Here is a 26,411-nt window from a genome sequence, read left to right on the forward strand (position 1 = left end):
ACCTCTTCGGTTAAGCTTCAGGAGAGATTTGGAGCAGTTTCGAAGGTAAAACAATCTACAGGACTAAACCATAGACACCGATGTCAGGAAAGCCCCCTTTAGTCCTTGGGAATTTATGGTCCTAAGAGTTATTTGCAAGAGCAGGCATTCGTCTCAATATTGCCATCAGCTATCTCCATAAAGGTTGCAAAAGTCACAATTCCCTCTCTGGCGGCCTTTCGATATCTACATTCAAACATACACAGGATGATACATTCAGATTTCCTCTGATCAATTCACAAGTGAATCTGGTGATAAACAGCGTCATCACTGAGCTCTTTGGTTTTTGATTTACAGACACTGTGGAACACTCAGAAATCAAACCCACAACATCCTTGAGAGCAGACGGTCATTAGCAAAGGGGAGGTGTACATTTGACCGAAAATGTACAAAATTTATAACAGTGACATTTTCAATATTAGGCCACATGATTTATTCAGTAGTTTTTATGTTCTCAAATTACAATTTACGTCTATTCGTAAGACTACAAAAGTTACCATTATAATCGTCTGTTCTTATAAAATACCAACTTTTTTTTTTAACTGTTATATATACTCATTAACACCAGTCTGCGAAGAGTTACATAGAATCATAGGCACTTCAAAGGCTTAAAAAGATGTTTACAACTTAAATGCATTTTTAAGAACAAAAACTGATTTTTTCCTTAAGTCCCTACTCGTACCTTCAAATTGCAAGAAATTAACAAATACAGTGGCCAAAGGAATCTGCAGCAACTTCTCAAAATACTGTTATCATCTTTGGGTTTACTGAGGCTTGTCAGTTACTCAAATCCTCCCAAAAGAAGATCTGATTAGACAGACATGACTAAACAGTTTTGCGGTGATAATCCAATTTTACACGTTAATTTGCTGTTGCAAATCTGCCTGAAGCTACAGGTAATGAAAAACAAAGCAAGTGTAAAACGGATAGTCCGACACTTAAAAATTTATACAAAGTGGAGGTTAAAGTTGATATATTTGAAAATCACATATACACTAAATTACCATTATCTGAAATATCCAAAGACAAACTGCACCGTAACAGCTACGAAAGGCATAGAGTTTTGTTTCGCTTTCAAGGGGACAAGAGGGGCGAGCAGAGGAGAGGGGAGCAACAGATAAATTAACAAAGTAAGACGAACTTGGTAAGGTCAATCTGAGACATGCAGACTCAAATGAAACAGCTTTCATCTTCAAACCGTAGGGTAAAAACAATCTTTTCATATTTGCATGTAAAAGTTTAAACCGATTCCATGAACATTGAGGGTTTTTATAACATAATATTTTGCCACTGCTATTCACAGAACACTGCAGATGTTAACTTTGAATTTTATGTTGTTCTAAAGAAATACATGAAAAGTTTTAAATACAATGGGATTTTATCATTAAAGTGCCAGAATGGCTCTTTAATGAAAAAAAACAAAAAAACAAAGATCTTCATTATTCTATGCAAAAGCTTTATTTTTAAAAGTTCAGTGATCTCATAAATAGAGACACTAAATGGGAGTTTTCACGCATAAAACTCCTTAGTAGGTGCTTTCTGGTAAGCAGCACTGGATGGTTTGCGTTCTCCAAGGTCGTAACTTCCTTCATCCTTCTTTCTCATGCGATACACCAACAGCAGGATAAGGAAAATTGCAAAGAGAAAGCCGATAACTCCGCCAGCAATGACAGCTGAAACACACCAGAAGGAAGATTACTCTTAGAAGAGATTCAAGGGTGGCAGAAATGAGCTTTGTCAAGCCCAATCTATCTACACTTTCCTAAAAAGCTTAATTTAAAAACCCCAAAACTGGATTCAATGCAGCAACCAGGTAATTATGCAAATCTGACATTCCTCAGGAGGTATAATACTTTCTTTGATTAATATTAATAATATCCCCCAAAAGCCTCAATAAGAAAAACCTGGCTGTGACCTCAACTAATTCCATACTTTAAAACTCTTGAGTCTTTTCGGTATTCACATTCTGTAGTCTAATCTTCTAATTGCTTTTTTCAATGAAAACACAAAACATGATATAATCGACTTAAATTCTGTAAAGGAAAATAAATATGAAAAAAGCATGCAAATTTCCTTTCTAGTCTTGGATTTGGGACTATCCTCTTTCAGGGATCAAGTGTTGTACAGGCACAGAGAACAGATTTGTGGTTGCCAAGGGGGGCGGGGAGTCGGGGGGGGGGATGGACTGGGAGTTTGGGATTAGCAGGTGCGAACTATTATATACATGTATAACTGAATAGCTTTGCTGTACACCAGAAACTAACACAACATTGCAAATGTAAATGTATACTTTAATAAGATAAAAATTTTAAAAAAGGATTAAGTGTTCTAAAATCTTGCACATCTTCCCCTTTAAAATCAAATGTTAATACTTTCATCAGTAAGTTACGATTAGAGACAACATCCTTTAATACCTTGGGTGCTATATCAATGGCCCTCTCCATAAAGAACCTTTCCTTCTCTTAAATTTGTTTTGAAATCAGGATGATGAATGACTTGGATCAAGACTGATTGATTTTCATATTCTGCCACCCCCGACGCCCCATTGTTCCGGACCCACTCAGGCCTTAACTTTCTTCTTCTTGCCTCTCTCCACCCCGCCCAAAAGGCTGGCCAAGGGGTAGGCTGAGGGAGCTGACAGAAAATAAAGACAACTTCTGCCTAACTCTTGCCTCTCCCTCTGGAATGAGACAGGTGCTCAACATGGTTTTCAGTACTAAGGTAACATCCAGCAAGCTTTGCTGATACCTCTGAATATCACTTAGGCAAACACAGGCCTATTTAAGGACCTGCCACCTGATCCCCACTGGCTACTCACCTGCCAGGACTTCTGTTCGTTTAAACAGATTGTCTGAGTGCTTCTCAGTGTACACATTTGTAGCCTCTTCAGCTGGGTCCATTTTCCTTTCTGAGTCAGAGAGGTGAACTTTTTCCTTATCAATTTCTTCAGGTGACTGGGGAAAGAAAAAAAGATTATGAAGATTTTCTTTTAATGTGCTGGAAAGAAGAAATAGTAGATGAGCACATTCCCAAGTTCATTCTTTGCAAACACTGAGTTTAGGAAAGAATTGCAATAATCGCTTTGTGTGGTGTGCAGACAGTGGGTGAGTCCTATGGTGGACCCACGTTGTTGATGGTTTTATATAACACCCATCACATGTATAGGCAAAATGGATAGTTAGTGAGTTTATAATAATCCTAATGACACGGTTAGGTTGTTTTACTCGACATTTCGTAAGATCCCTTTCTCATCACCCTTCTGACTTTAGGCCACCATCCCCCTCTGGCTGCTCCAACCCAACAGCACTGCCCCAATTCTCCTCACTCCTTTATCATCTTTTTGCTACACAGGGCACTGTGATGACAGCTTCCTTGTTGGCATTCTCTCCAAGTGTTCTCCCAGGGCTCTGCCACTCCGTGGGGAGCAGCCCCCAGGCTTCATCTGTAATGCTCCCCTCTATTTATTCACTCTTACAACACCTTCACCAAACCCTGGATTAAAAAGAGCTTCAGGGGGCCTGGGTTCTGCAAGTAGCTCCTATGTGGTCCTGATCAAGTCCTACCACTTTTCTGGACTTCATCTTCTATATCTGTCCAATGAATGGCACTCTCAGGTCCCTGAGCATCCTGCAAGTCTAAAGTACACTCTTCTCATAGAAAGCCCATCGCCATTCGGATACCTGGTAGAAGGACAGACAACTTGACAGATGAGAGAATGAATTATCTGGGTTCTAATCTAGGAGCCTTTTCACTATGTGTTAGCAGTCAGGGAAGGGTTAGGAAAGGGAAGAGAAAAATAGGTTAATACTCAGGTTTGTGACTAGGGAAAGAGGAAAGCAAGTTCTGGTGGCGAATGAGGGGAGAATTGTGATATCAGATTGTGATATCAGAGACTGAATTTAACTCATCCGTATCATCTTTGTCCCATTATTATGACAGATCACGTGAGTCCCCTCAGGTTTTTTCAGTCCCTCAAATCATTTGAGAGAGTTGACATTCCCTCTGACTCAGCTTCTGATCCAGTAGCCAGGAAGGAGCTTGCATTTCAGGGGCTCTGCGGGTGTGGGAACAGGAGGTCTCCACAGAACTGGGGCCACCACGGACTCACAGGAATGGTCCACCAGTGTACAAACTTCCAGGTGCTCTGGCTGGAACATTCACTCTTTAAATTTAAAAGTTTTATTGTATCAAAGTAAGAGCTTGACTAATAAGAATTCTTCCAATAGTATAGAACTAACCTGAAATACCTTAACTCCTGTATAGATGTACAAAGTGAAAGTACGAAAAGGCAGCAGAGATAATTACATTAAGCCAATTAAAGATCTGTCACATCCGTGTCTGGTTGTTTGGATGCCATGGAAATGTGACGGAAGTAAAGATGACGAGCAATGCTCTGCTTGAACAAACAACCGTGTTCTTTGTATTCGGTCACATAAATTTATAACAAACCAGACAGAATATCTATAACAGTGACATTAATGCCACAGTGATGCCCATTCAAAAGCAAAGTCTACTTTAATGGTATCATAGAGGCAACGTTTAATTTAGCTGTGCCATGTAACGACAAAATAGAAGATTTAATCACCAGTATTAATATTATTCATTATCAGTATTATCATGATAAGTACCCTGAAAAGTGTTTGACACAATGAGTAGCACTCAGTAAATCTCCCACAAATGGATGAATTTTTTTTTTTTTTTTTTTGCGGTACGCGGGCCTCTCGCTGTTGTGGCCTCTCCCATTGCGGAGCACAGGCTCCGGACGCGCAGGCTCAGCGGCCATGGCTCACGGGCCCAGCCACTCCGCGGCATGTGGGATCTTCCCGGACCGGGGCATGAACCCATGTCCCCTGCATCGGCAGGCGGACTCTCAACCACTGCGCCACCAGGGAAGCCCAAGGATGAATTTTTATTATTACTACATCGAACACAAATGATACCAGGAATACATTAAAAGATTTGGGGGTCCTTAATTTCTGAGCTCATCTGCCAAACATCTGTCTTCTTTATTTTAATCTGACACAATTACTTCCTTAAAACCAATTCTTAAAAACTTAAACCAATTTTCAATTCATTGTTGTCAACTGACCAGAGAGCTCTACGTCAAACTAGGTTTTGCTTAGGATAAACTCCACCATGAAAAGCCAAAACTGAATTTCTTGTCTCACGCTAGTGAGTCCTAATGGTTCCTAACGGTTCTTGACTTCAAGGGATTCAGTTATGACAAGTGGTCAAATAAACAAAGCCAGATGCATCTTTCAGCAGCCACACTGGATGACCTACCCTCAGCTGCACCTGTTACGTTTCATCGCCCCTCTTCTCCCTTCTTCCTTTCACTCACTGAACCGAATCCATTTCTGGAGCAGCTACCGTGCACAGAGCCAGGTGTGTCTGCCTCAGTGCTCAGAGCTTCTCCCTCCTTTCCTATTGCCTGGCCTGTGAAGTCAGTGTACTGCTAACGGCAACGAGCCCTTCTCCATCCGACAAACAGCACTCCAGTCTGGAGAGGCCTGACCTGACTGCTCCACATCTGCAGAAACCCATCCAGCCTGTCCCTCACCACCCTGTGCCCAGGCACCGGGAGGACGGCGGGCGAGGGGAAGAACAACTGCACTCTGGGAAGGGGAGGAGCGTCAATGGGCAGGAAGCCTGCGTGCGTTCCGGCCTGCAGAGGGGTGCTCCTTACTCGGGAGAAGGCCCGTCCCTACCTTCGTGACACAGCCTTCCACAGCCCTTCTGCTGCTAAAGCTTAGCTGTACCTCATTTCTAACCAGCAGACGGGTGAGCTCCAAGAGGGGGCACTTGTGTTTCCAAGTTCTCATAAGCAGCGTGCTACCCCCAGGCCGCCTGCAAAGCCTCCTGCTGCTGTCACTCCACAGGCTCACCTGGTCAACTGCCTCGGTCTCTCCTGCTCTAACCAAATTCAATGAAGGCTTACAAAATGCTCACTGGCTCTCAGGTGCCATGCCGCATGCCCTCACATTTAACCTTCTGAAGGATCCATCAGGAATGTGCTCAGAGAAGCTAAGAAACTTGACCAGACCTAGGATTTGAAACCCAGGCCTTCTTCAGACTTTAACTTGCATTTTCCAACTTAAACAGCTTACCTAGTAGTGGGTCGTCAGCTAGTTGCAGCAGCACGCTACTAAGGCCAAAATCATTGGTGTCACAGTTTCCATAAACTAGCAGCTTTGCTCTGTTCTAAGGCCAAAGACCTTATTTCTTAGTAAGTCAGCTCTCAGAATGAATATAGGGATGTACCCGCATTCATCATTAGCATTGGAAGACGTCAGGGTTTCCATACCACTGAAGGTGGGCCTGAAAAAACTCTGGGAAAACACTTATTGAGACTGGTACCCGGAGCCTCCCTAGTCCATAACCTGTTTCAGCAGATGTACAAGTTCACAATGGTTTTAACTCAGAACAAATTCTTTATGAAATAAAAACAAATTTTCTTAGCATAAGGCAAATAAACTGAAAACTGAAACGTAGCCCAGTTTGCTTCTTAACTGGGCTACGAGTTCCTTAAGAAGGAGTACCCTGGAAAAAAGATTCGTTTATAAGCTACGCCTGGGTGATAAAAGTACTAGGTAGAATTAGCTATCAAGCCATGAACAGACGTGGAAGCACCGTACATGCATGTTACTAAGTGAGAGAAGCCCATCTGAAAAGGCTACGTACTGCATGATTCTGACTATGCAACATTTTGGAAAGGCATAACTATGGAGGCAGGAAAAAGATGAGTGGTTTCTAGGGGCTGGGGCAGGAGGGATGAATATGTAGGGTATAGAGCACTGTAGGACAGTGAAACTATTCTGTAGGCTACAATAATGGTGGGCACATGCCCATTATATATTTGTCAGAACTGACAGGATGTACATCACTATGAGTGAACCCTAAGGTAAAACTCTGGACCCTGGGAGACTATGACCTGTCAGTGTAGGTTCATCAGTTGTAAGAAGTGTACTCCTCTGGCACCGGATGTTGATGGGAGGAGGCTGTGCATGTGTGGGAGTCTATGGGAACTCTCCGTACTTCCCACTCAATTTCCTGTGAACCTAAACCTGCTCTGAAAAATAAAGTCTATCTAACAGCAACAACAAAAAAAGCAGTAGGTGGGCAAATGTCAAAACGATCATAAAGAGTAAGGGAGAGCCATTTACGATACAATGAAAAGACCATTTGTCCTTACACAGTTTTAAAGGGCACCTCTCAAAAGGCAGTCTGGGGCTCTCCTGGTGGCGCAGTGGTTGAGAGTCCGCCTGCCAATGCAGGGGACACGGGTTCGTGCCCCGGTCCGGAAAGATCCCACATGCTGCGGAGCGGCTGGGCCCGTGAGCCATGGCCACTGAGCCTGCGCTTCCGTCCGGAGCCTGTGCTCCGCAACGAGAGAGGCCACAGCGGTGAGAGGCCCGCGTACCACCAAAAAAAAACCCAAACAAACGAACAAAAAAAGGCACAGTCTGTACAATTTTTTAAAAAATGCACATTTACAATAACCTGAGAATGCAATGGAAAACAAAACACACCTTTGTCTGAGCGGGGATCTTATTCTGTATCTTGTTCAGAGTTGTGGTTTCCACTCTCGGAGCAGCAATAGTGAACGGAATCTTTGGAAGGGGTCGAGATGTGGTCAGCTCTGGACTCTCTCCGTCCTCATCAGCTCCTGGCAAAATAAGCAAAGGTGAGCTAAGCACACGAATCAGGACACAGATTTCTACAGCATCAGACAACATTGTCTAAGGTTGACGATGACAGAGCCATGTTCTTTCTAAATAGCCGCTCCTCGAGAGCTTAGCGCAAACCTTCCTGCAGTCTTCATAGCGGTGAAGAGTGATTTCAAGGCGGATCTGTGGGGAGACTGGCATTTTTTCTATATCATTATTATCCTGAATGCTCTCAAGTAGCCCTTCTTTCACTTCCAGTTCAGTCTGTCCTACTCAAGAGATCTCCTCCCTTCTATGCCGAAAGGTGCTACATTTTCCATTTTAAAACATAACAACAACAAACAAGGAACACCGACCCTTTATCTGTGTGAGCTGCTGCCCTCTCTCCCCTTTTTACAACCAGATTTTTCTAATGGGGGTGTGCAGACTCACCGGCCTCTTCCCTCACCATCTACTCCACTCTGTGCTCTACTCCCCCTAGTCAGGTATTCCCTGTCACCACACTACTGGTACTGTTTTGTTAAGGTCACCATTCCCCTCCACGTTCCATACCCAGTGGCATTTTCCAGAGTCCTCATCTAATTGAACCTCCTAGCGCCATTGGACGCTTGCCAACTCTCACCTCCTTCTTGATATACTACCTTTGGGTTTCTGTGGCTTTGACTTCCTGGCTTTCTCCCCTCCCCTCTCTGGCGATTTCTAAGTCTCCTTTTCAGGCTCATTCTCTTCTACCTGGACACAAAATATGAAGAGTTCCTTAAGGTTGAGCCCTAGGCTGCTTCTTACTCCACACTTTCTCTCTCACCCATGGCTTCAATTACCATCTAAAGACAAATGAAACCTAAGTTGACATCGTTAGCTTCTACCACTCCTCTGAAATGTAGACCTACATATCCACTGGCCTACTTGGCATTTTCACTTGAATGACTCAAAGGTACTATATACATCTCTATCATGTTCAAAATACAACTCACGGAACAGACTTGTGGTTGCCAAGGGACAGGGGGGGTTGGGGAGGGAAGGACTGGGAGTTTGGGATTAGCAGATGCAAACTATTATATAGAGAATGGATAAACAACAAAGTCCTACTGTATAGCACAGAGAGCTATATTCAATATCTTGTGATAAACTATAATGGAAAAGCATATTGAAAAAGAATGTGTGTGTGCGTGTGTATATATCTAATTATACACTGAATCACTTTGCTGTACAGCAGAAATTAACACAACATTGTAAATCAACTATACTTCAAAAAAATTAAAAAAAAAATAGAACTCATGATCTCCTTGCCTCTCCCCTCTACAAACCTGGTCTTCTCCCCACATTATCTTGCAGTGAATGGAACCCTCCATTCCTATAAATCACAGCTCTGGCCCCCTCCCCTCCTCCTTACCACCACATTGAATCCATCACCCAGTTCTGTGGATTTTACCTTTTTGTTACGTCTCCACTCTTACACCTTTCTATGGTTCCAGGGCCACTGCCCTCATCCAAACCACTGTAATCTTCCTATCAGTCACTGTACCTACCTTCTTCCTAACAGCTCCCTTTCAGTCCACTGTCCACAAGCTGGCTGTGACCACATCACCCCCTGTTTAAAGCTATTACAATGGCACTCCACTGATTTCAAGATGAATATAAAATGCCTCAACCTAGCCTTGTGTGGTCCAGCCCTGGCCTACCTTTCCAGCTTCCTACAGCATCATTTTCCCTGCTGTCTCCTGTGCTCCAGCTGTGGTCCCCAATCTTCGGCCAGAAGCCTTTGCTTAGTTAATTCCTATCTCACCTCCAGACCTCAGCACAAATGTCATTCCTTGGAGAAGGCCTCCCTTCCATATTATATTAGTCTTTGTTAAATGGTTTTTTAACACCACCTTTCTTACCCTAAGACTGCATTTATCAAAAGTTTGTAATGATGAATTTGTTTGTGTAATGATTGACTGAAGTTTTCCCTACAAAACTGAAGCTCTATATGGCCAAGGGATTGTCTGCCAAGTGCCTAACAGAGTCCCAACACTTCCAGACTCTGACCCAGGTTTTGTGCAGTAAGGACTGACCACTGACTGCCAGCTGGGCACTATGTTTTTTTGTTCGTTTGTTTTGCTTTTTTATCAGAAGAATTTGAGAATTTCTCACAGTCAACTATAACATTCTTTTTTTTTTAACATCTTTATTGGAGTATAATTGCTTTACAATGGTGTGTTGGTTTCTGCTGTATAACAAAGTGAATCAGCTATACATATACATATATCCCCATATCTCCTCCCTCTTGCATCTCCCTCCCATTCTCTCTATCCCACCCCTCTAGGTGGTCACAAAGCACCGAGCTGATCTCCCTGTGCTATGTGGCTGCTTCCCACTAGCTGTCTATTCTACATTTGGTAGTGTATATATGTCCATGCCACTCTCTCACTTCGTCCCAGCTTCCCCTTCCCCCTCCCCGTGTCCTCAAGTCCATCCCCTACCTCTGCATCTTTATTCCTGTCCTGCCCCTAGGCAATCTTGAGAAAGAAACACAGAGATGGAGGAATTAGCCTCCCGGACTTCAGACTATAACATTCTTTCCTTATAACATTCTTTTTAAGCTGACCATGCGTCAAATTTGTAACAACTGAAAAAAAACCTCAAAGTTTGTAACTCGAACTAACCTGCTTCCTCGGACAGGAACAAAGGATGAATAGCCCCCAGTTCCTCACAGAAGCATGTTACAACAACAAGCGGTTCAAAAAGCAAGAGGTGAGATACTGGAAATAGTGCAAAGCTATGAACAAGGCTCATTTTAAAAATATTTTGATATATCGACTGCCTCTGGCACGTACACTCATTATACAGAGAAGAAATGGTGAGGGTCTATTGGAATAAATATTGGATTTGGCATTAAACACACTTAGTACCGATTCTGGCACTTATTATCTCTGTGACCTTGGGCAAATAACGCTTGAGTCAGTTTCTTCACCTGTAAAACGGGGATAACAACAACTAAGTCTCAGAGGTGCAAACGTAATAGGTATATTTGAAAGCGTTCTGTATACATAAAATGTTACATAAATGTAAGTCATTAATAATGATGGCTCCAAGTACACTGCTCTTTCATATCAGTCTCCCCGATTTTCCATCAAAGTTTTATACATATGATTGATTTGCTTCTTACAAACAAAATTCAATGAGAAATGAAAAATTTTCAATTAAGGGCTTTCAAGACTCCCTTGGTTCACAAGAGTTACAAATACGAACTGCCAAATTAGGAGTGCGGAGAATTTGTTGTGAGAGAAGAGATTTTGTAAAGTAGAAAATTCCCTCAAGTTGGCTCTTCTTAAATTAGAGACAGGTGAGTCACCCACCTCAGGGGCTCTTCCACTGCATTTATTATCTTTATTAAAAAGATTGACCCTCCTGCCCAAACCAGAAATCTGGGGACCCCCTTTCAGCCCGCTTTGCCTGAGACATCCTAGCCCAGAGCCCAAAGCTCGTTTCCACCTGGGAAACTCCTGCTTACACTTTTACGCCCAGAATCAGTGTCATCCCCTTTCCATCCATCGTGGAACTGTTTCTTTCTCTATGTTTCCACTGTTCACTAAGTCTCTTCTTTTTTAAAAAATAACATTATCTTCTACTCATAAAAAGAATACATGTTTTTAAAAAATACATTTTTCATAGATGATATTGGGAAACAGAAATACAGGAAGGAATAAATAAAATTATTCCACCACCAGAGAAAGCATCATTAGATTGTATTTACTGAAGTGTTCCTAGCACCTTGAATGGTGTCTGTTCCCCCGTATTATGGGTCATTATTAAATAGTTGTGGAAAGAATTGAATAAATATCTGCATATCATCTCATCTCCTAATGAGTTTTTTTATCTCTTAGATGACTGTTCCACCCTCCAAGGACTCTTGCACTCTCAGAATGTTCCTTTTTCAAAGTATCCTCTTCTTGTTTCAATGTTAAAGAGCCTTATCTCTCCAACCGTAATAAGTTTTTCTGTAAGTTCTCTTCTTACTGTGAGTTTCTGTTCTCTTCCAATTTGGGGGTGTGGGAAGGTCTCCATCTTTCAGAAGTTACAAGTTCTCCTGTAAATGTCTGGGGAGCCTTGGTTGTCTTCTCATATTTAAGAAGGAAAGGCTGAGAAGCTGACTAGAAGTTCTGAGCACACAGGAGAGCGCTGTCAAATGTTAGCATCATCAGTTAGATAGACTTGTGTGTTTTGTTGGAGAAATTGCCAATGCCAGTGTCTTGTAGTTGTTTCCTTTGAGTTGGTCCAATTTCCTGGAGAGGGTAAAGGCCAGCCCGTCAGTGTTCCAGGAACTGACTGGGAGAAGACAACTGGGAATATCTCCGCATTAAATAACTCTTAATCTAAGAACTTGTATTTCCTGTTTTCAGTGTGGTGTCCCTTGTCCCATCTGTGCCTGGTACACTCCCAGTCCAAAGACCCTCTGTTTTATCTTCCCCAGATGATATACCTCCAGTTTTCTCCTGAGGTTGGGAGCATCAGCCCCTTTGCTGCGTTATGGTGGGAAGGAATTAGGGAATCTACCTGTATCTTGAACAGACTTTCAACCAATCATCCCGAGTTTAGTACCATTTTCACGCTCCATCTAGTGTCATGAATTCTGGGGCCCTATGGGGATTCTACTGTGTAAAGTGGTTGCCTCTTGGCTCTCCCCACCCCCACTACTGGCTAACTCAGCTTTCTCACGTCTGCCAAGTCTGTTACTACTAGCCCATCTGCTTCTCAGCTTTCAAAACATTATGGCCTTTGTCTCCTGTACTGTTTTGTTTGTCCTTGTGAGTTTAGGCCCAATTCCTTTATTGTTGGTTTAGTTGCGTATTGAAAGGTATGTGTGTTCAATCTTCCACCTTTAACCAGAACTCTGCACTTCACTCTTACATTTTTGTTGTATAGCACCTTCTTATGTTATATACCCATGACATGGTATAACAATTATTTTTTTCTCATGTCTACATTTTTCTCATCAGACTCTTGGTTCCTTGAGGACAAGAACCTAGTTTTTCATCTGTGTCCCAAGAACATGGCCTAGTGTCTGGTCTACGGTGAATGCCCATGAAACATTTAAGTGAATGGTTGAAGTTTTCATGTCTGCCAATGTCCACCCCTGAGTGCACATATATAGTCTGGTACCATCTTCTCAGCTGGGAAGCACCCTCTAGGCCTCTGGCCATTTTCCTCCAGTCTCTTTGCTCTTCCACTGGATAGCATGATGGGAGTGAGGACAGAGGGAACGAAACCCTCTGGCCAAAACCTGGGGGATCCCAGTCTCCAGCTGGGACTGGGCATCAGCTAGGCAGGGTCTCCTCATTCTGGAGTAGAGTTTTAAGACACAAGGAGGCAGTAGAGCAAAGGAGTGAAAGAGAACACACTCTCAAGCCCAACTCCCTGGCCCCTATCCCAGCTCCATTTCTTTCCAACAGTGTGATCTGAGGCAAGTTATTCAATCTCCCTGAGCCTCAGGTTTTTTCATGTGAAAAACGGAGATAATACAATCTCTCTTTACAGAGATATTAGAAGACTAGGAACAGTGCCTGACACGCAGTAAGGGCTTTACAAATTTTAGTTACAGCTTCTATTACCTTTAAGCTGAAAATCAACATCCCCAGTGCAATGCAAGGAGGTTTCCAAAATCCAGAATGATACACTTCTTTGTTTTAAAAAAAATAATTTATTTATTTTTAAAATTTATTTTATTTTTGGCTGTGTTGGGTTTTCGTTGCTGCACGCGGACTTTCTCTAGTTGCGGTGAGCGGGGGCTACTCTTCATTGCGGTATGAGGGCTTCTCATTGAGATGGCTTCTCTTGCTGTGGAGCATGGGCTCTAGGCACACGGGCTTCAGTAGTTGCAGCACACGGGCTCAGTAGCTGTGGCTCACGGGCTCTAGAGCGCAGGCTCAGTAGTTGTGGCGCAGAGGCTTAGTTGTTCTGCGGCATGTGGGATCTTACCGGACCAGGGCTCAAACCTGTGTACCCTGCATTGGCAGGTGGATTCTTAACCACTGTGCCACCAGGGAAGCCCCAGAATGATACTCTTCTTCGTAGCAATGATCTGCCTAAGGCTGGAGCCAAGGCAGGAGCAACGTGGGCCCACATTTAAGCCTCAGCTCGATCCGTCTGATGAGTGGTTCAGGATTTCAAATGACCCACTCCAATCCCCTTTCACCTGGATGGGGGGGAGTGGGGGAGGGGAGGTGCTGCCAGAGAGCAGGACTGAACCTGAGTCCTTTATATTAAACTTAGGGACACTCTTGGCAGAAGTCAGCAAAATGACTTGGACAACCTCCACAGATCTCTAACAACTCTTAGATTCTAAGATCTGTGAAATGGGGACCAAAATGTATCCATATTTATTATTTCCTGGGACATTTTGAAGAAGACAGTTACAAAGCACTTTTGAGGTGCTAACGGAAAAGAAGAGCGCCATGAGTGAACGGTATTAATAGAGTTGTGGACTCTGGAGAAGAACTTTTCACACTCTTCCCGCGTGTGCGTTATATACCACGTTCCCCAGAATAACTATTTTTACATGAGGGCTATTTTTACGTGAGGACTGCATTGTAAGCTCATTGTTACTAGGTCAGCCACCACCCCTCTTGTCTTTCTCAGTCTTGCTGTTTCCCAACCTAAAACACTCACTCTTATGTAGCTAGAGCTCTCCCAAAGACACAACTGATTTTAATTTCCTCTGGGTCATTCTGAAGCCCAGGCCGATCTGATTGTGAGACATCGACGTTCAGCGTAACTTTTACCAAATGTTGAACATAAAATGAAAACTCAGATCAAGGAAGATCCTGGATAAGGCTTGCCTAGCACGCTGCTGACTTTGAGTTCCTGACTGGATCATTAACATATGCACAAGCTCTTCTTTCTCTGCTACCTGGGGGCCAATCCTGGCACAGGTGAAACATTTCCCAGGTATGGTAGACCGCAAAATTGGCCAAATCCTTTATTCCCCCTTGCATCCACATCCTCTGCAATGTGGCCCTGCAGCTCTTTTCATTAAGAGGCGGACTCCGGCCTGGCTGTATAACTGGCTCTGACCCATCAGATATGGTAGTGAAATTGTGCCAGTTTTAAGCCTTGGCTTCAAAAGATTTTGCTCAGTCCTGCTTGCCGTCTTGGGATCTCTGCCTCCTCCCTGTGGGCAAATGGCTGGCCTTCTGGAGGCCGAGAGACCGCATGACCAGAGCCAAGTCTGCCCCACTGCCCCAGAGATACGACAGAATCTAGAGATCAGCAAAGCTGCAAACCCAACCTGCAACTGACCGTTGACATGTGAGGGAGCCCAGTCAGGCCAGCCTAAATTGCCACCCTGCAGAGTAATGAGCTCAATAAAATGACTGTTGTTTTCAGCCACTGCACTTCGGGGTGGTTTGTTACGAGTCACTACTGCGGTGATAGATAACTGATACACCACTGGAGTTGAGGATATCACTGTACAATCATTTTACCTGGCTACTACGTTCTCCCTCCTGCGTTTGAGCAATACACTAGGAGTAAGAAAGTATAACTCTTCTTGGTCTCACCTATAATCTTTAAGGTAGGGTTGGCAGCTGTGTGAAACCAGTGTCTCAGGGATCTCTCTAAGGGTGGTTTCCATGACATCGCTCTGAAAGCCTTAATAATAAAATTAAAAGCTAATGTTGACAGAACACTGACTACATGCCAAGCAGCATACTCTGAGAGCTACAGATGTGTCAACCCCTTAAGCCTCACGACAAACCTATGTGGGAAGGCCTATTATTACCTTCCATTCTATAAATGAGGAAACTGAGGTTCAGCCATGTTAAATCCATTCCCAAGATCTCACAGCTCAAGTGGAGGGGAGCTAGAATTCACACCCAGATGCTGTGACTCCACAGGGCATGCTCTTAACCATCGTGCATACTGCCCGTCTCCTTGAAGTAAGTTCCACTAGTGTGTGTGTGTGTGTGTGTGTGCGCGCGCGTGCGCACACACGCACTTACACAAGCACAGAGAACAGAGGTGAGTGTGGACGTAGCCTGCCTTACCCGAGCCTGATGCAGAAGCATAGTCATCGTCATCAATAGGATACACTCCTGAAGCTTCTTCAATGGAGCTGTTGTCAAGGTACATGTCTTTATCAGACGTCAGCTCTGCCCGCTGAGAAAGGAGAGAGAAGGGATTCAGGATGATGAGAAATTAGGACATGAGCTTATTCAAGTCACTGTGCAGGTTTACATCTCAGCGACTACCCGTCCCTCTCCCCTGTTCCTTGGAACCCACATTCCTAGCCCTACCCCTCCTTAGGACACCCTGACAACTCATATTACGTCAAGGGCTGATCACAGACAAATGCCCCCGAGGGAAGCCTACAGAACCTAACTCAGTAACATGAAGATAGCTCAGAGGCTGAAGTGCCTATCACGGGCTGACCTCCTTACATCCCACTAAACCTGTCTGAGTTCCAGGGCCCCCCAGTGCTAGTTGGAACCATCTCAGGCATTCCTGTTGTCACAAAGCCACCGTGAGGCCCCTTTACTGGAAAAGTTACAAGACATTCAAATCATTTAAGACTTTCTTGGGGAGGTATTAGGGTGTTGGGCAAAATCACTACCCAAGGATCCGTCAAGGTCCCTTGGATGTTTGCAGGCCCGGCCACACTCAGAGAGGCATCACCGCAGCCAGGAGCTCGTGGCGGCGGGCAGGCTGTCACAGGGCTTCCTGCCACGGCCCAGACGCACGCAGATGCCAGCACCATACCTCTCGAGGAGCAGGGCCTGCGAGGCTCGTGGACCAGGGCGACAGCCCACCGTGAGCCGCGTCTGGGGCTCACAGGCTTAGCAGAGCCTTAATGACAAATGCAGATAAACCCACACGAGCACATTCTTTTTATATTCCTGGCACTTGGTAACAGCAAATCACACAGTGAATACGGAGAGGGATCATTCACTAAGTCGACCAGTTCCACAGCTTCTTAGCTCTTCGGTAAGCATTTTAGTATTACAGTTCAACCTAATCCTACCAAGAGATCAAGTCGCATGAATTGGAGGCCGAGTAGATGTATAATTTTTTTTCTTAAATGGTTTCAGTAAATTGATATTTTACCACCAGTATCTCATGAGAGCCCAGAAACAAATACAGCAATCTGTCAGCTTCTAAACAACATCTGTGTTTGGAAAAAGGCAACACTCATTATTGTCCTAGTTTTAAAAATCAAATGGAATGTCTCTTCCTAATAGGAATGACAAAAAATGTTTCCCTCACTACAGAGGCTTTCATTAGACTCCCTTCAAAGCCTTCTGTTCCAGCTGTCACTGGGACTGCAACCTTCCTAGGAGGATGCTGGCCGCGCCCCGTCACAGCACGTCTTCCCTCAGGTTTCGGCCGCTGGCTGGAGAGGCTGACGTGTCCTCAACCCGAGTCCGTGTTCTCCAGGCGTCAGGGACAACTGACGGGAAGGTATGGGCGCCCACTCTGTGTGAGCCGCCACATCGGCACATTCTGAGAACTGAGACTTTAATCAGGGACTGGTTTCCTAGTGGCCTGGCCCGCAGGCACTGAGTGACCACCCTGTGCCAAGAGTGTGCTGGAGTTTCCTACTAGAACGGCCAGAGCTTAACTCCGCCCTCTGAGGCCATTCTGCGTGACATGGGTCTCCAAGGCTCTCCCCAGTCCAGGCCTCGGGTGTTTTCCCAAGCTTGTGAACCGGCCGTATCAGGAGCCCTGGTCTCCACAGCCCCACCGTCAGCGTCACTGAGCCACAGTATGCAGTCAGCTCCTTTGAGCGCGAGGACTGCACCTCCTACATCTTCAGTCCACCCCAACTCCCCACAATCATGTATCTGGCGTATAGTACATGCTCAGTAAACACCGCCTGGGCTGTTTCGTTTGTTGTCCTGCTTGTATTAAACTTTGTCCTGTGAACCTCATCTGCAGGACCCTGTCGTTCTTTCTCTCAAATCCTGTCTACAAAACGGGCTCCGACTTCTTCAGTCCTTCCATGTCCCCTCGTTCCAAACTACTATTTTGGATTTTGTAGCCTATGAACAGTTTAAGACAAACTCTCAGTGTTATTTATTTTTTATATATATACATTTTTAAATTTTATTTATTTTATTTTTTGGGCTGTGTTGGGTCTTTGTTGCTGCCCGCAGGCTTTCTCTAGTTGCGGCGAGCAGGGACTATTCATTGCGGTGCGTGGGCTTCTCATTGCGGTGGCTTCTCTTGTTGCGGAGCACGGGCTATAGGCACGCGGGCTTCAGTAGTTGTGGCATGCAGGCTCAGTAGTTGTGGTGCATGGGCTCTAGAGGACAGGCTCAGTAGTTGCGGCTCACAGGTTTAGTTGCTCTGTGGCACGTGGGATCTTCCCGGACCAGGGCCTGAACCCGTGTCCCCTGCATTGTCAGGCGGATTCTCAACCACTGCGTCACCAGGGAAGCACTCAGTGTTATTTTAAATTGTTGCCCCTCAGCAGAGCACAGTTGGAGAAGGCAGGGCCTCAAATGCCCTGTGTGTGCTCCCTGGGCCTCTAAGACTGCATAGGGACTCAATAAATATTTGCCAATTGAGATTACCGAAAACAAATTGGCCTTCGACTCAGGCTTCAGAGATAACACATGTCACAAGACCCCTGAAGTTGAAATCTTTCCATCTGAAGCCTGGGAGATCACTGGCCCCAAACCTCCCACACACATGGCATGGCACCTGGCTTAAGTGACCTTCAGTCTTAAAAGCAGAAACCTGTTTGTTTGCCTTTTCTTAACATTGAACGCCTTTTTCCTCCTGGCTCTGTTAAAGAAGTTTGAGGTGGCACCGGCCACACGAAGATATTTAATCCCTCCTTGTAAACTGAATTTCTATTCATTAGGTGACCCAGTTGTCGGATGGACATGTCTGTCACACTCACAGGCAGATGCGCCAAAAACGCCTCCCAGAGGATTCTGGCCACCGCACAGTCCAACCACACGGGGAGGCTTGACAAGCAAGTCACTTCTCCGGGACAACCGGCTCCTTAGGAAGAAGCTTTCAGACCTGAATTACTATAAGACTTGGGGTCAGGATGCATGTAGAGAAGCTGGCTTGCCCTCAGGCTCTGCGGAGCTCCAGGGTGGTCCTGTGGCTGACGGGATGTTTAATGTGCTCAAAGGCAGCTAAAAATATTTGTTCCTCCAGCATCCGGTGTGGTGCAAATAATGATGACCTCACACTAAAAGTTAACTCCTGCTCTGATGTCAGGGGCACAAGCACCTAAGAGGAATTACCAATATCTATCCTTCTCTAGAGCCCAATTTAAGCAGACTCCTTTTCCCTCGGTAGCAGATAATGCTCAAAGAAACACCTCCACTGTCTTTCCTTTTAAACAAAAACCACCTTCACACACATGATAATTCCTTCGGTGAAGCCGCCGCAGTCTGTGGAAAGGATTGCTGCAGTTAACATGCCTGGAGAGGAAAAAGAATTCTGCGTTGACATTCCCTGGGGGCAAGATGTGCGTCTCTAGAAAGCCAAGAGAAGGGGTGACTCAAGGCGACTGCTTCTACACCAGCCCACTGCGATGTGCCTCACGAAGCAGAAAACCCCAAGACACACTGAACGCTCTCGTGTTTGAGGAGACAGAGCCACTGGATGAAAGGAACCAGGAGGAAATGGACACAGGCACAGCCCAGGGTGCGGAGATGCAGCCGGATGGTAGGATTTCCTAATGCATTTGTTTCACTTGGGACCAGCCATCTCTACGAGGCAGCGCCAATACTGTTGGCTAACAGGGCTCAGAGTACAAGCTGGAAGAAAAACAAAGCTGGTCTTTCAGACCTCTCCCCCCTTGGCTGATGCAAGACATGCATGCAGGGGAGCAAAGGGAAGTTGTAGAGAGCAGCTGGGTACACGAGAAGGAAAACTGACTGCAGGACCAAACGGAGGTTCAACCACGGAAACGGAGCTCTAAGTTGCCTTCATAGCGGAAGCAGCTCCTCCCAGAGGAGAAGGTCCACTGCCTGAGGGCTGGGTCCCCACACGTCTGGAAGGCAGGCAAGGTAACACGTTTGTCTCCCAACTCCATCCCTTCTTTTCTAGCCTTCGAACTGCAGCAACCTCATCATGCTGGGTCCACACCATTACAGAGGCCTCCGTACTTAGCCACCGCTCAAGACGTTGTCTTTGAACCCACTGTCTGCTGAGGGACTATTCTTAAATATGATCGCATTGCTCCCCTGCTGGAAAAAACCCTTTAGTGGCTCCCTATCACCTATAGGATGAAAGAAAAATGCCTTTTCCTTGAAAGAATACCATATGACCTCACCTGCATTTCCAGTGTCAGCTGCTGCCACTTCCTCTGCCCAAACCCTGGGCTCCATGACCAAAAAAACTCCACTCAGAGACCTGGGGACACCAATTTCCTTTATACAAAACCCCTAAGAGGAAATACACTCCTCTAAGGACAGAAAATTGAGGAAAACAATGGTGATCTAGGCCTCACATACACGAGTATGGTGAAAACTAATATTCTGACAAGACGGTTCGGCCCAAACATACATGGTATTTGTAATAAAAATGAATAGAGAAAATGCTGATCCAGTGCCTGGAAGACCAGAAGTGCACCAATCTCGATTTTAGTAAGCAATATCACAAAGCTGCCCGCTTTCTCAGCAAAGAAAATCATGGGACGGCAACTGAACAAATCTACTTGTTGGTTTTTTCTTGTGAGGTGAAGCTTACATCGAACAAATATCATGTTTCAAAGTGCCAGGGTGGAAATCTTTTATTTAGAAATTAGAGGTCTTCCTTGAAAGATACACTGCCTTATCTACTAGATGAATGTCCTCTAAATGCCTTAAACTGGTGCAACCGATAAACAGCGGTCAAGATAATTAAAGCTCAAAGCAGTAGGTGTTAAATTCACCTTATGGTGGAAACTTAGGTTGATAACAAAGTCAGAAAGTAGAAAACCTAACTATTTATGGATACCACTCCCAGACCCAAGCTTCAGAAAATTATTCTTTGGACATGAAAATTAAATATTCACGTGGCCTGCTATGACATTCTAAATCACATCTTAGATAACAAACACCTGGATGGCGTCTCCGTTTTAGGATAAAGGCACATCCAGTCCTGACTTAGACTCAAATGTATATTAAATTTTATGGTGATTACAAAGCACCAAACTGGCTGTAACTTTACCTTATTTTTCCAGAGGTGACTTAATAAACTATTTTATTACTAGCTAACACACACTGTAAAAGAAATAATAGTTAACATTTTCTCCCACATAGTCTCACAGAGATGATACACTTGCCCTTACGATGAACTTGCCAATTCTGGCTTAGGTAGGGCCCAAAGGAACATATAATCTTAGAGCTTGACTGGACACTACAGGTATCCAGGTGACCTATTTATTTCAAAAGTGAAGACACAGAACACCACAGTGGCAAAGTCTCTTAAAATCACCCAGTCTAGTTGGTGGCCAAACTAGAGCCCCCAAAGCTTTGCCTCCTAATTCTTACTATGGCACTGTAATGTCCTACAATGTGAAGCTATCAGAGCCAGTCAGCCTGGGGTTCAAAAGGATTAGCTGTAGCTAATGGTTAAGTGTTTATTATGTGCCACGCATTCTGTGCTAAGTGTTTATAAGCACTGGCGCATTGAATCATCTCAACAATCTCCACTGCTGACCAAGGAACTGAGGCTTGTCCAAAGACAGGCAGCTCAGAAGTGGCGAGCAGGGGTTCACGTCCAAATCTGGGCTTCAAAGTGTGTGGTCATTGAGAGTGCTGGCCGTGCTGTGCCTTCCCCCAGCCTCCCTTGTGATTCACACACAATAAAGGTCCTGAGAAGAATTGTAATAAAGAGTCCTGCTGAACTCTTCTTGATCCAGGACTTTCAAACTTTGGCCATGGAAATTCTCCAACACCCCCCCTCCCCGAAAATCTATTTAGCATCTTTTAGAACTAGTATTCTTGGCATCACAGATGGGGAAAAAAATCTGTGTGAAGAGTTAGAATTCTAGCTTAACAATTTCTTCTCTGCCTAACTTCTTGCAAACTGCCCATGTGAAGGATGCCAACTGCCATTCATTCATTTTTAGTAATACCTTCATCTCTATCAGATGTCCCATCCAAACCAAAGATGTAATGGAAGGAAAGAAGCCTATGTTTCTTGTTGGGAAAAGATACTGCTGTCCTTGAATATGTGATATGACTGCATTATATATTTCCAGGCAAATGCTATTGTATTTACCAAACACTTGTTTACAGAAAACTACCTGGTACCTAACAATGTCCTAGGCATATTCTACTAACCTGTATATAATTCCCACAAAAGCTGAGGTCAAAGGTGAGGTCACACATGAAAGCAAATTCTTAAATCCTTACTTAAGAAATCCTTAAGAAAGATCTTTAGCTCAGACCTGTTTCAAACACCTAGACTAGTCCTTAATTACTAGTCCTTTTAGCTTTTTGCTAAAGTCTCTAACCTTAAGAAACACTTCAGCATACCTTCCATAAAGTGGGGATTTAGTTTAAATTATTTACTGGTGCATATTAGGAAAATAAATCCAATGCTGAAAAGAAAAAATCAGGTTTATGAAGGTAGAATCATATTTGGGTGTGAATGAGGCAAAAAGATGACTGGGCTGCTCATAAGAACGTCACATCAAAAAATAAATTCTAAAAAAAGTCAAATCATCGGCAACTGTGGAAAATTCCAACTGTTCCATGAACCTTTTGAACCAAACCAAAGCGCGACAGATGACAGAATTCCTACCGTATCTATTCACAATCCTGCAGGTCTGAACCACTCATTTGGAATTGACCAGTCATGGCGGATTTTCCTGCTGGACACTGTAAACAGAGTGGGAATCTTATCTCACCACTTAGAATGTACGTTCCCTGAAGAGGTCCAGGAACCAGGAGCAGGTCTGATGTTTTCTGTATCCCCTACTGCTTTAGAGCCAGCATACGGTAAAGGTTCAAGAAAGAGTACGAGAGGTCACATTTTTCTGAAAGGCTAAACCCAAGCTTTAAGCCATTTGGTGAAAGGAAATAACCATGTATTTTAAATGTTAGCTGGTTACCTCACATCAAGGAAAACTCAATCGATGTACTCTTACTAGGTCTCTTTTTAAAAAGGGAGATCTGGGGGCTTCCCTGGTGGCGCAGTGGTTGAGACTCCGCCTGCCGATGCAGCGAACACGGGTTCGTGCCCCGGTCCAGGAGGATCCCACATGCCGCGGAGCGGCTGGGCCCGTGAGCCATGGCCGCTGAGCCTGCGCGTCCGGAGCCTGAGCTCCGCAACGGGAGAGGCCACACAGTGAGGGGCCCGCGTACCTAAAAAATAAAAAAAAAAATTAAAAAAAAAAGGAGATCTGGAATTCAGCCTTTTACTGTGAGGAGAACTAACAGAAAGATAAGTATGACCTTAGAAGAATCCACCAACTCATTACGAATGCCTCCAATGAGCCGGCTACAGCGCTAGTCTCTGGAGAACATTTCAATGGCTGAAAAGTGTTTTAAAAAGTAACACTGAGTTAGCGTACTTCACAGTAGAAATTTTCCTCTTTGTTTAAAAAAAAGAACTGAATGTGGTTCAAAGTACTTAGATTTTCTAGCCAACAAAGCTCAAATAAAATCTTTCTCTAATAAAACGCTCAGTCCAATAATCAGCATGTTAAAAAAAACAACAGCAAAATAATCTTGCCAAAGGATTACTTGACTCATCTCAATTTATATTTATGATTCAATAGAATCCACATCATTTTCACCAAACATGCCTCACTGTAGGTATATTGGTGCAGCTGGAGCTTCAAAATTATTTTTCTCCCTACAACGTTTGTCTGTTGAGTCTACGGTAGGGTACCTGGCTCAGTAAGTGGTTTGTTGGGTAAATTTCAACCATCCTCTCAGATAGGAGGACCCAGAAAATCCTGTACGCTTATTTAACTGAATGATGCAACCCTCCTCTGCCCCCAAGCATTACGACACACGGAACAGGCAGGATGCAGGTCCCCAGTCCCATTTCTCTTTAATCTAGACCTTGGTAACAATGAACAGCCCTGATTACACAGACTCGTTGAGAATATGCTCATCTACCGATAATCATACCACTGGCATATCACTCTACAAGCCCCCATGTTCCAAAGCCCTTAGTTTCTATAAGCCACCATTTCATGAAGAAAAGCCCTCCACTAAATAAACCAAGCAGAAGGAAATCTAAACCTTGCACCCAATTTCTTGACACACTTTATGCTTTGTCACCTAGAGAAACTACAGGGACAACTAATTAAATGCAAAATCTCTCACCTGGCGAGAGTTCTCACTTTATGTCCTTTCATAACTTTTGAATTTCGAAACATCTATACTACAAAAATTCAATCAATATGTTTTTCTTTTTAAATCCTCTTCCTGAGATTGGTTTACTGCTAATAGTAAACAAAAACCAGTCTTCCTCTCCGGGAGCAAGGAAGTCAACCGGAAGGTAGGGGGTTAGGGGTAGGTAATGGGGGACAAAAGCAGAACACACCAACACTTCTTACTTCGCGTTCGGATTCTTGATCCAGAGAGAGAAGGGAAACCACCTTTGTCTCGAATTAAATTTGTTGGCTACAAAAACAGGGCTCTGTGAAGCAACGTATACTAAAGCAACGCCCGGGATGCAGAGTGGGATTATGTTGAATATGCATGACACACAAAAGGAAAATGTTCATGACTTACAGATGTGCTCCAAGTTGTGCTTTCTTCCTTTTTTGGAATATCAAACAGAGGGAAGCAAGAGGTTTGCAGCCATGTTATCATAAGCACTGCTGCCTCTCCCCCTCCCAAACTAGAATATTCCAGTTTTTATTTCGCCATCCATACGACCACAGTTTAGACTAGGGTAAAAACAGAAGTCGTGTGGGCCTAACCTGAAAACTCCCAAGTGCTGGAGAGGGTCAGTATTAATATATTCTAACTGAAATAACGAGATTCTGTTTCCTGGTGGGGTTTGACAGGAGGGGGGCGGCGGGAAAGAGATTTGGAATTTATTTCTCATTCAGAAGTGTTTTGTAAAAACTACCATCATGGAACAGACTCCAAAGTAAGCACAGGAAGCCAACAGGCTCTGGTTTAGATTTAATAATTCACTCAAAAGGCTTTTCATCTGCTACAATTTTAGGCCCCAAGGCACAACCACATATACTCTCCACCCTATACGGGAGCTGACAGAGTGCCACAGGACACCTACGGGACAGAAAAATGGGAAGACCCGTCCAAAGGGCACACCACGCCCTTCCAGGCTCCAGCTGATGCTGGAGAATGAACCTGCTCTTGGCAGTGAGCGGCGGTTGGTGGATGGAATTTCCAACTGAGCCTGTATTTCAGGTCTAAGCTAGCACTGAGTTTGAACCTTGATAGGAATATGGGAAGCTTTACTGCGGGCCAGTCAAGAGAAGCTTTATTTAAAAGATGCCAACTAAAAGAAATGGGCACAAGTCCTTTGGGAAGCACACTGGCAATGTGTTTTAAGAAGATATGAAATCTTTCTTACCATCTGATCAGGTATTTCTACTCTCAGGAATTATCCTAAGGAAATATTCTAAAAAGAAGGAGAGGTGGTATGGGAACATATGTATATGTATAACTGATTCACTTTGTTATAAAGCAGAAACTAACACACCATTGTAAAGCAATTATACCCCAATAAAGATGCTAAAAAAAAAAAAAGGAGAGGTGGGGTGTTTACTACTGCATTAAAGCAAACTCACTGAGACAACCTAAATGCAACCCTAGAGGGGTAGCTATGTCAATTGTGTATGATACGTTAATTTCTCAACACAGCCATTAAAAATCATATACCACAGAACAATGAGTAAAAAGTTTAGACAACACACTATATTTAAAAAGCATATATTGCTTTAATATTTTCTAATATTACAACTCTTAAAATTTCATATCATTTGGTTAAGCATTGAAAGGTGAGTGGAAAAATGAAGAGAGTTAATTGGTGAGGGTGGTGGCTTGTGAATGATTTCATTCCTAATTGATATTATTGTTATATTTTCCAACATATATATGCTGCTAAAGGCACAGAAAGCACAAGATCAATGGAAAGGGCCAGCGACCAGCTTCCAAACATCAACAGTAACTTCTAACAGTTAATGCATTCAAACAGACAGGTACATACATATATAAAGAACCTAAAGAAAGCATCATGGAAGTATATGGGTGTATAAGTGACAAACACTAACAAAAAAAGTGAACACTTCAGAAAAGTGCCACAGAATCATACCACAGTGCTTGGGCCACTTCCGATCCAGTTTAACTGAAGCCATAAAGGCAAAAGGTATAGTAAAATGGATATTTAATCACAAGATTCTAGGTTCTAAAATGTCCTGGGTCTAATTACCCATCTCATTAGCTGCTCTTTGCTCTTGAGTTATTTAAAGCAAGGAAGACACTCCACATCAAGGTGAGGCTGCCGGTGCCCCAGTCAACAAGCTCCCTTCCAGCTTATCCCCACCTGCAGTGGCCACTACCTGACCTGGGAGCACTGTGCCCCCGACACACCTCTAGGGCTGATGTGCCAGTGAGCCCCCAAGATGTTTCGCGTTGTTCCTGGTTTTCAGAGTCCATTCTGTTACACTGATCTCGTCTGTCTGCAAAGGGAGCCTCTTGTTCTATCTCTCCTTCTGCTGATTCCAGAGAGCCTTGGATTGGCACAGTGACTATCTGATCTAGGAGACTTTTTCAATGAAGA

General features: G+C 44.0%; 1 protein-coding gene across 1 annotated transcript in view; it reads right to left on the reverse strand.

Annotated features, from left to right (window-relative positions):
• Nucleotides 1-448: 448 nt before the first annotated feature.
• The window catches only part of SDC2 (syndecan 2), a 121,444-nt gene continuing 95,481 nt past the window's right edge, over nucleotides 449-26,411 (reverse strand). Inside the window, exons 2-5 of the mRNA XM_067711717.1 lie at nucleotides 15,734-15,845; nucleotides 7,569-7,705; nucleotides 2,858-2,993; nucleotides 449-1,712 (exon numbers count right to left, since the gene is read on the reverse strand). Coding sequence (XP_067567818.1) covers nucleotides 1,549-1,712; nucleotides 2,858-2,993; nucleotides 7,569-7,705; nucleotides 15,734-15,845 — 549 coding nt within the window. The 3' untranslated portion in view covers nucleotides 449-1,548. The remainder of the gene's footprint in view (nucleotides 1,713-2,857; nucleotides 2,994-7,568; nucleotides 7,706-15,733; nucleotides 15,846-26,411) is intronic.

Source organism: Pseudorca crassidens, chromosome 17, assembly GCF_039906515.1.
Source record: "Pseudorca crassidens isolate mPseCra1 chromosome 17, mPseCra1.hap1, whole genome shotgun sequence".
Taxonomy (NCBI): Eukaryota; Metazoa; Chordata; class Mammalia; order Artiodactyla; family Delphinidae; genus Pseudorca; species Pseudorca crassidens.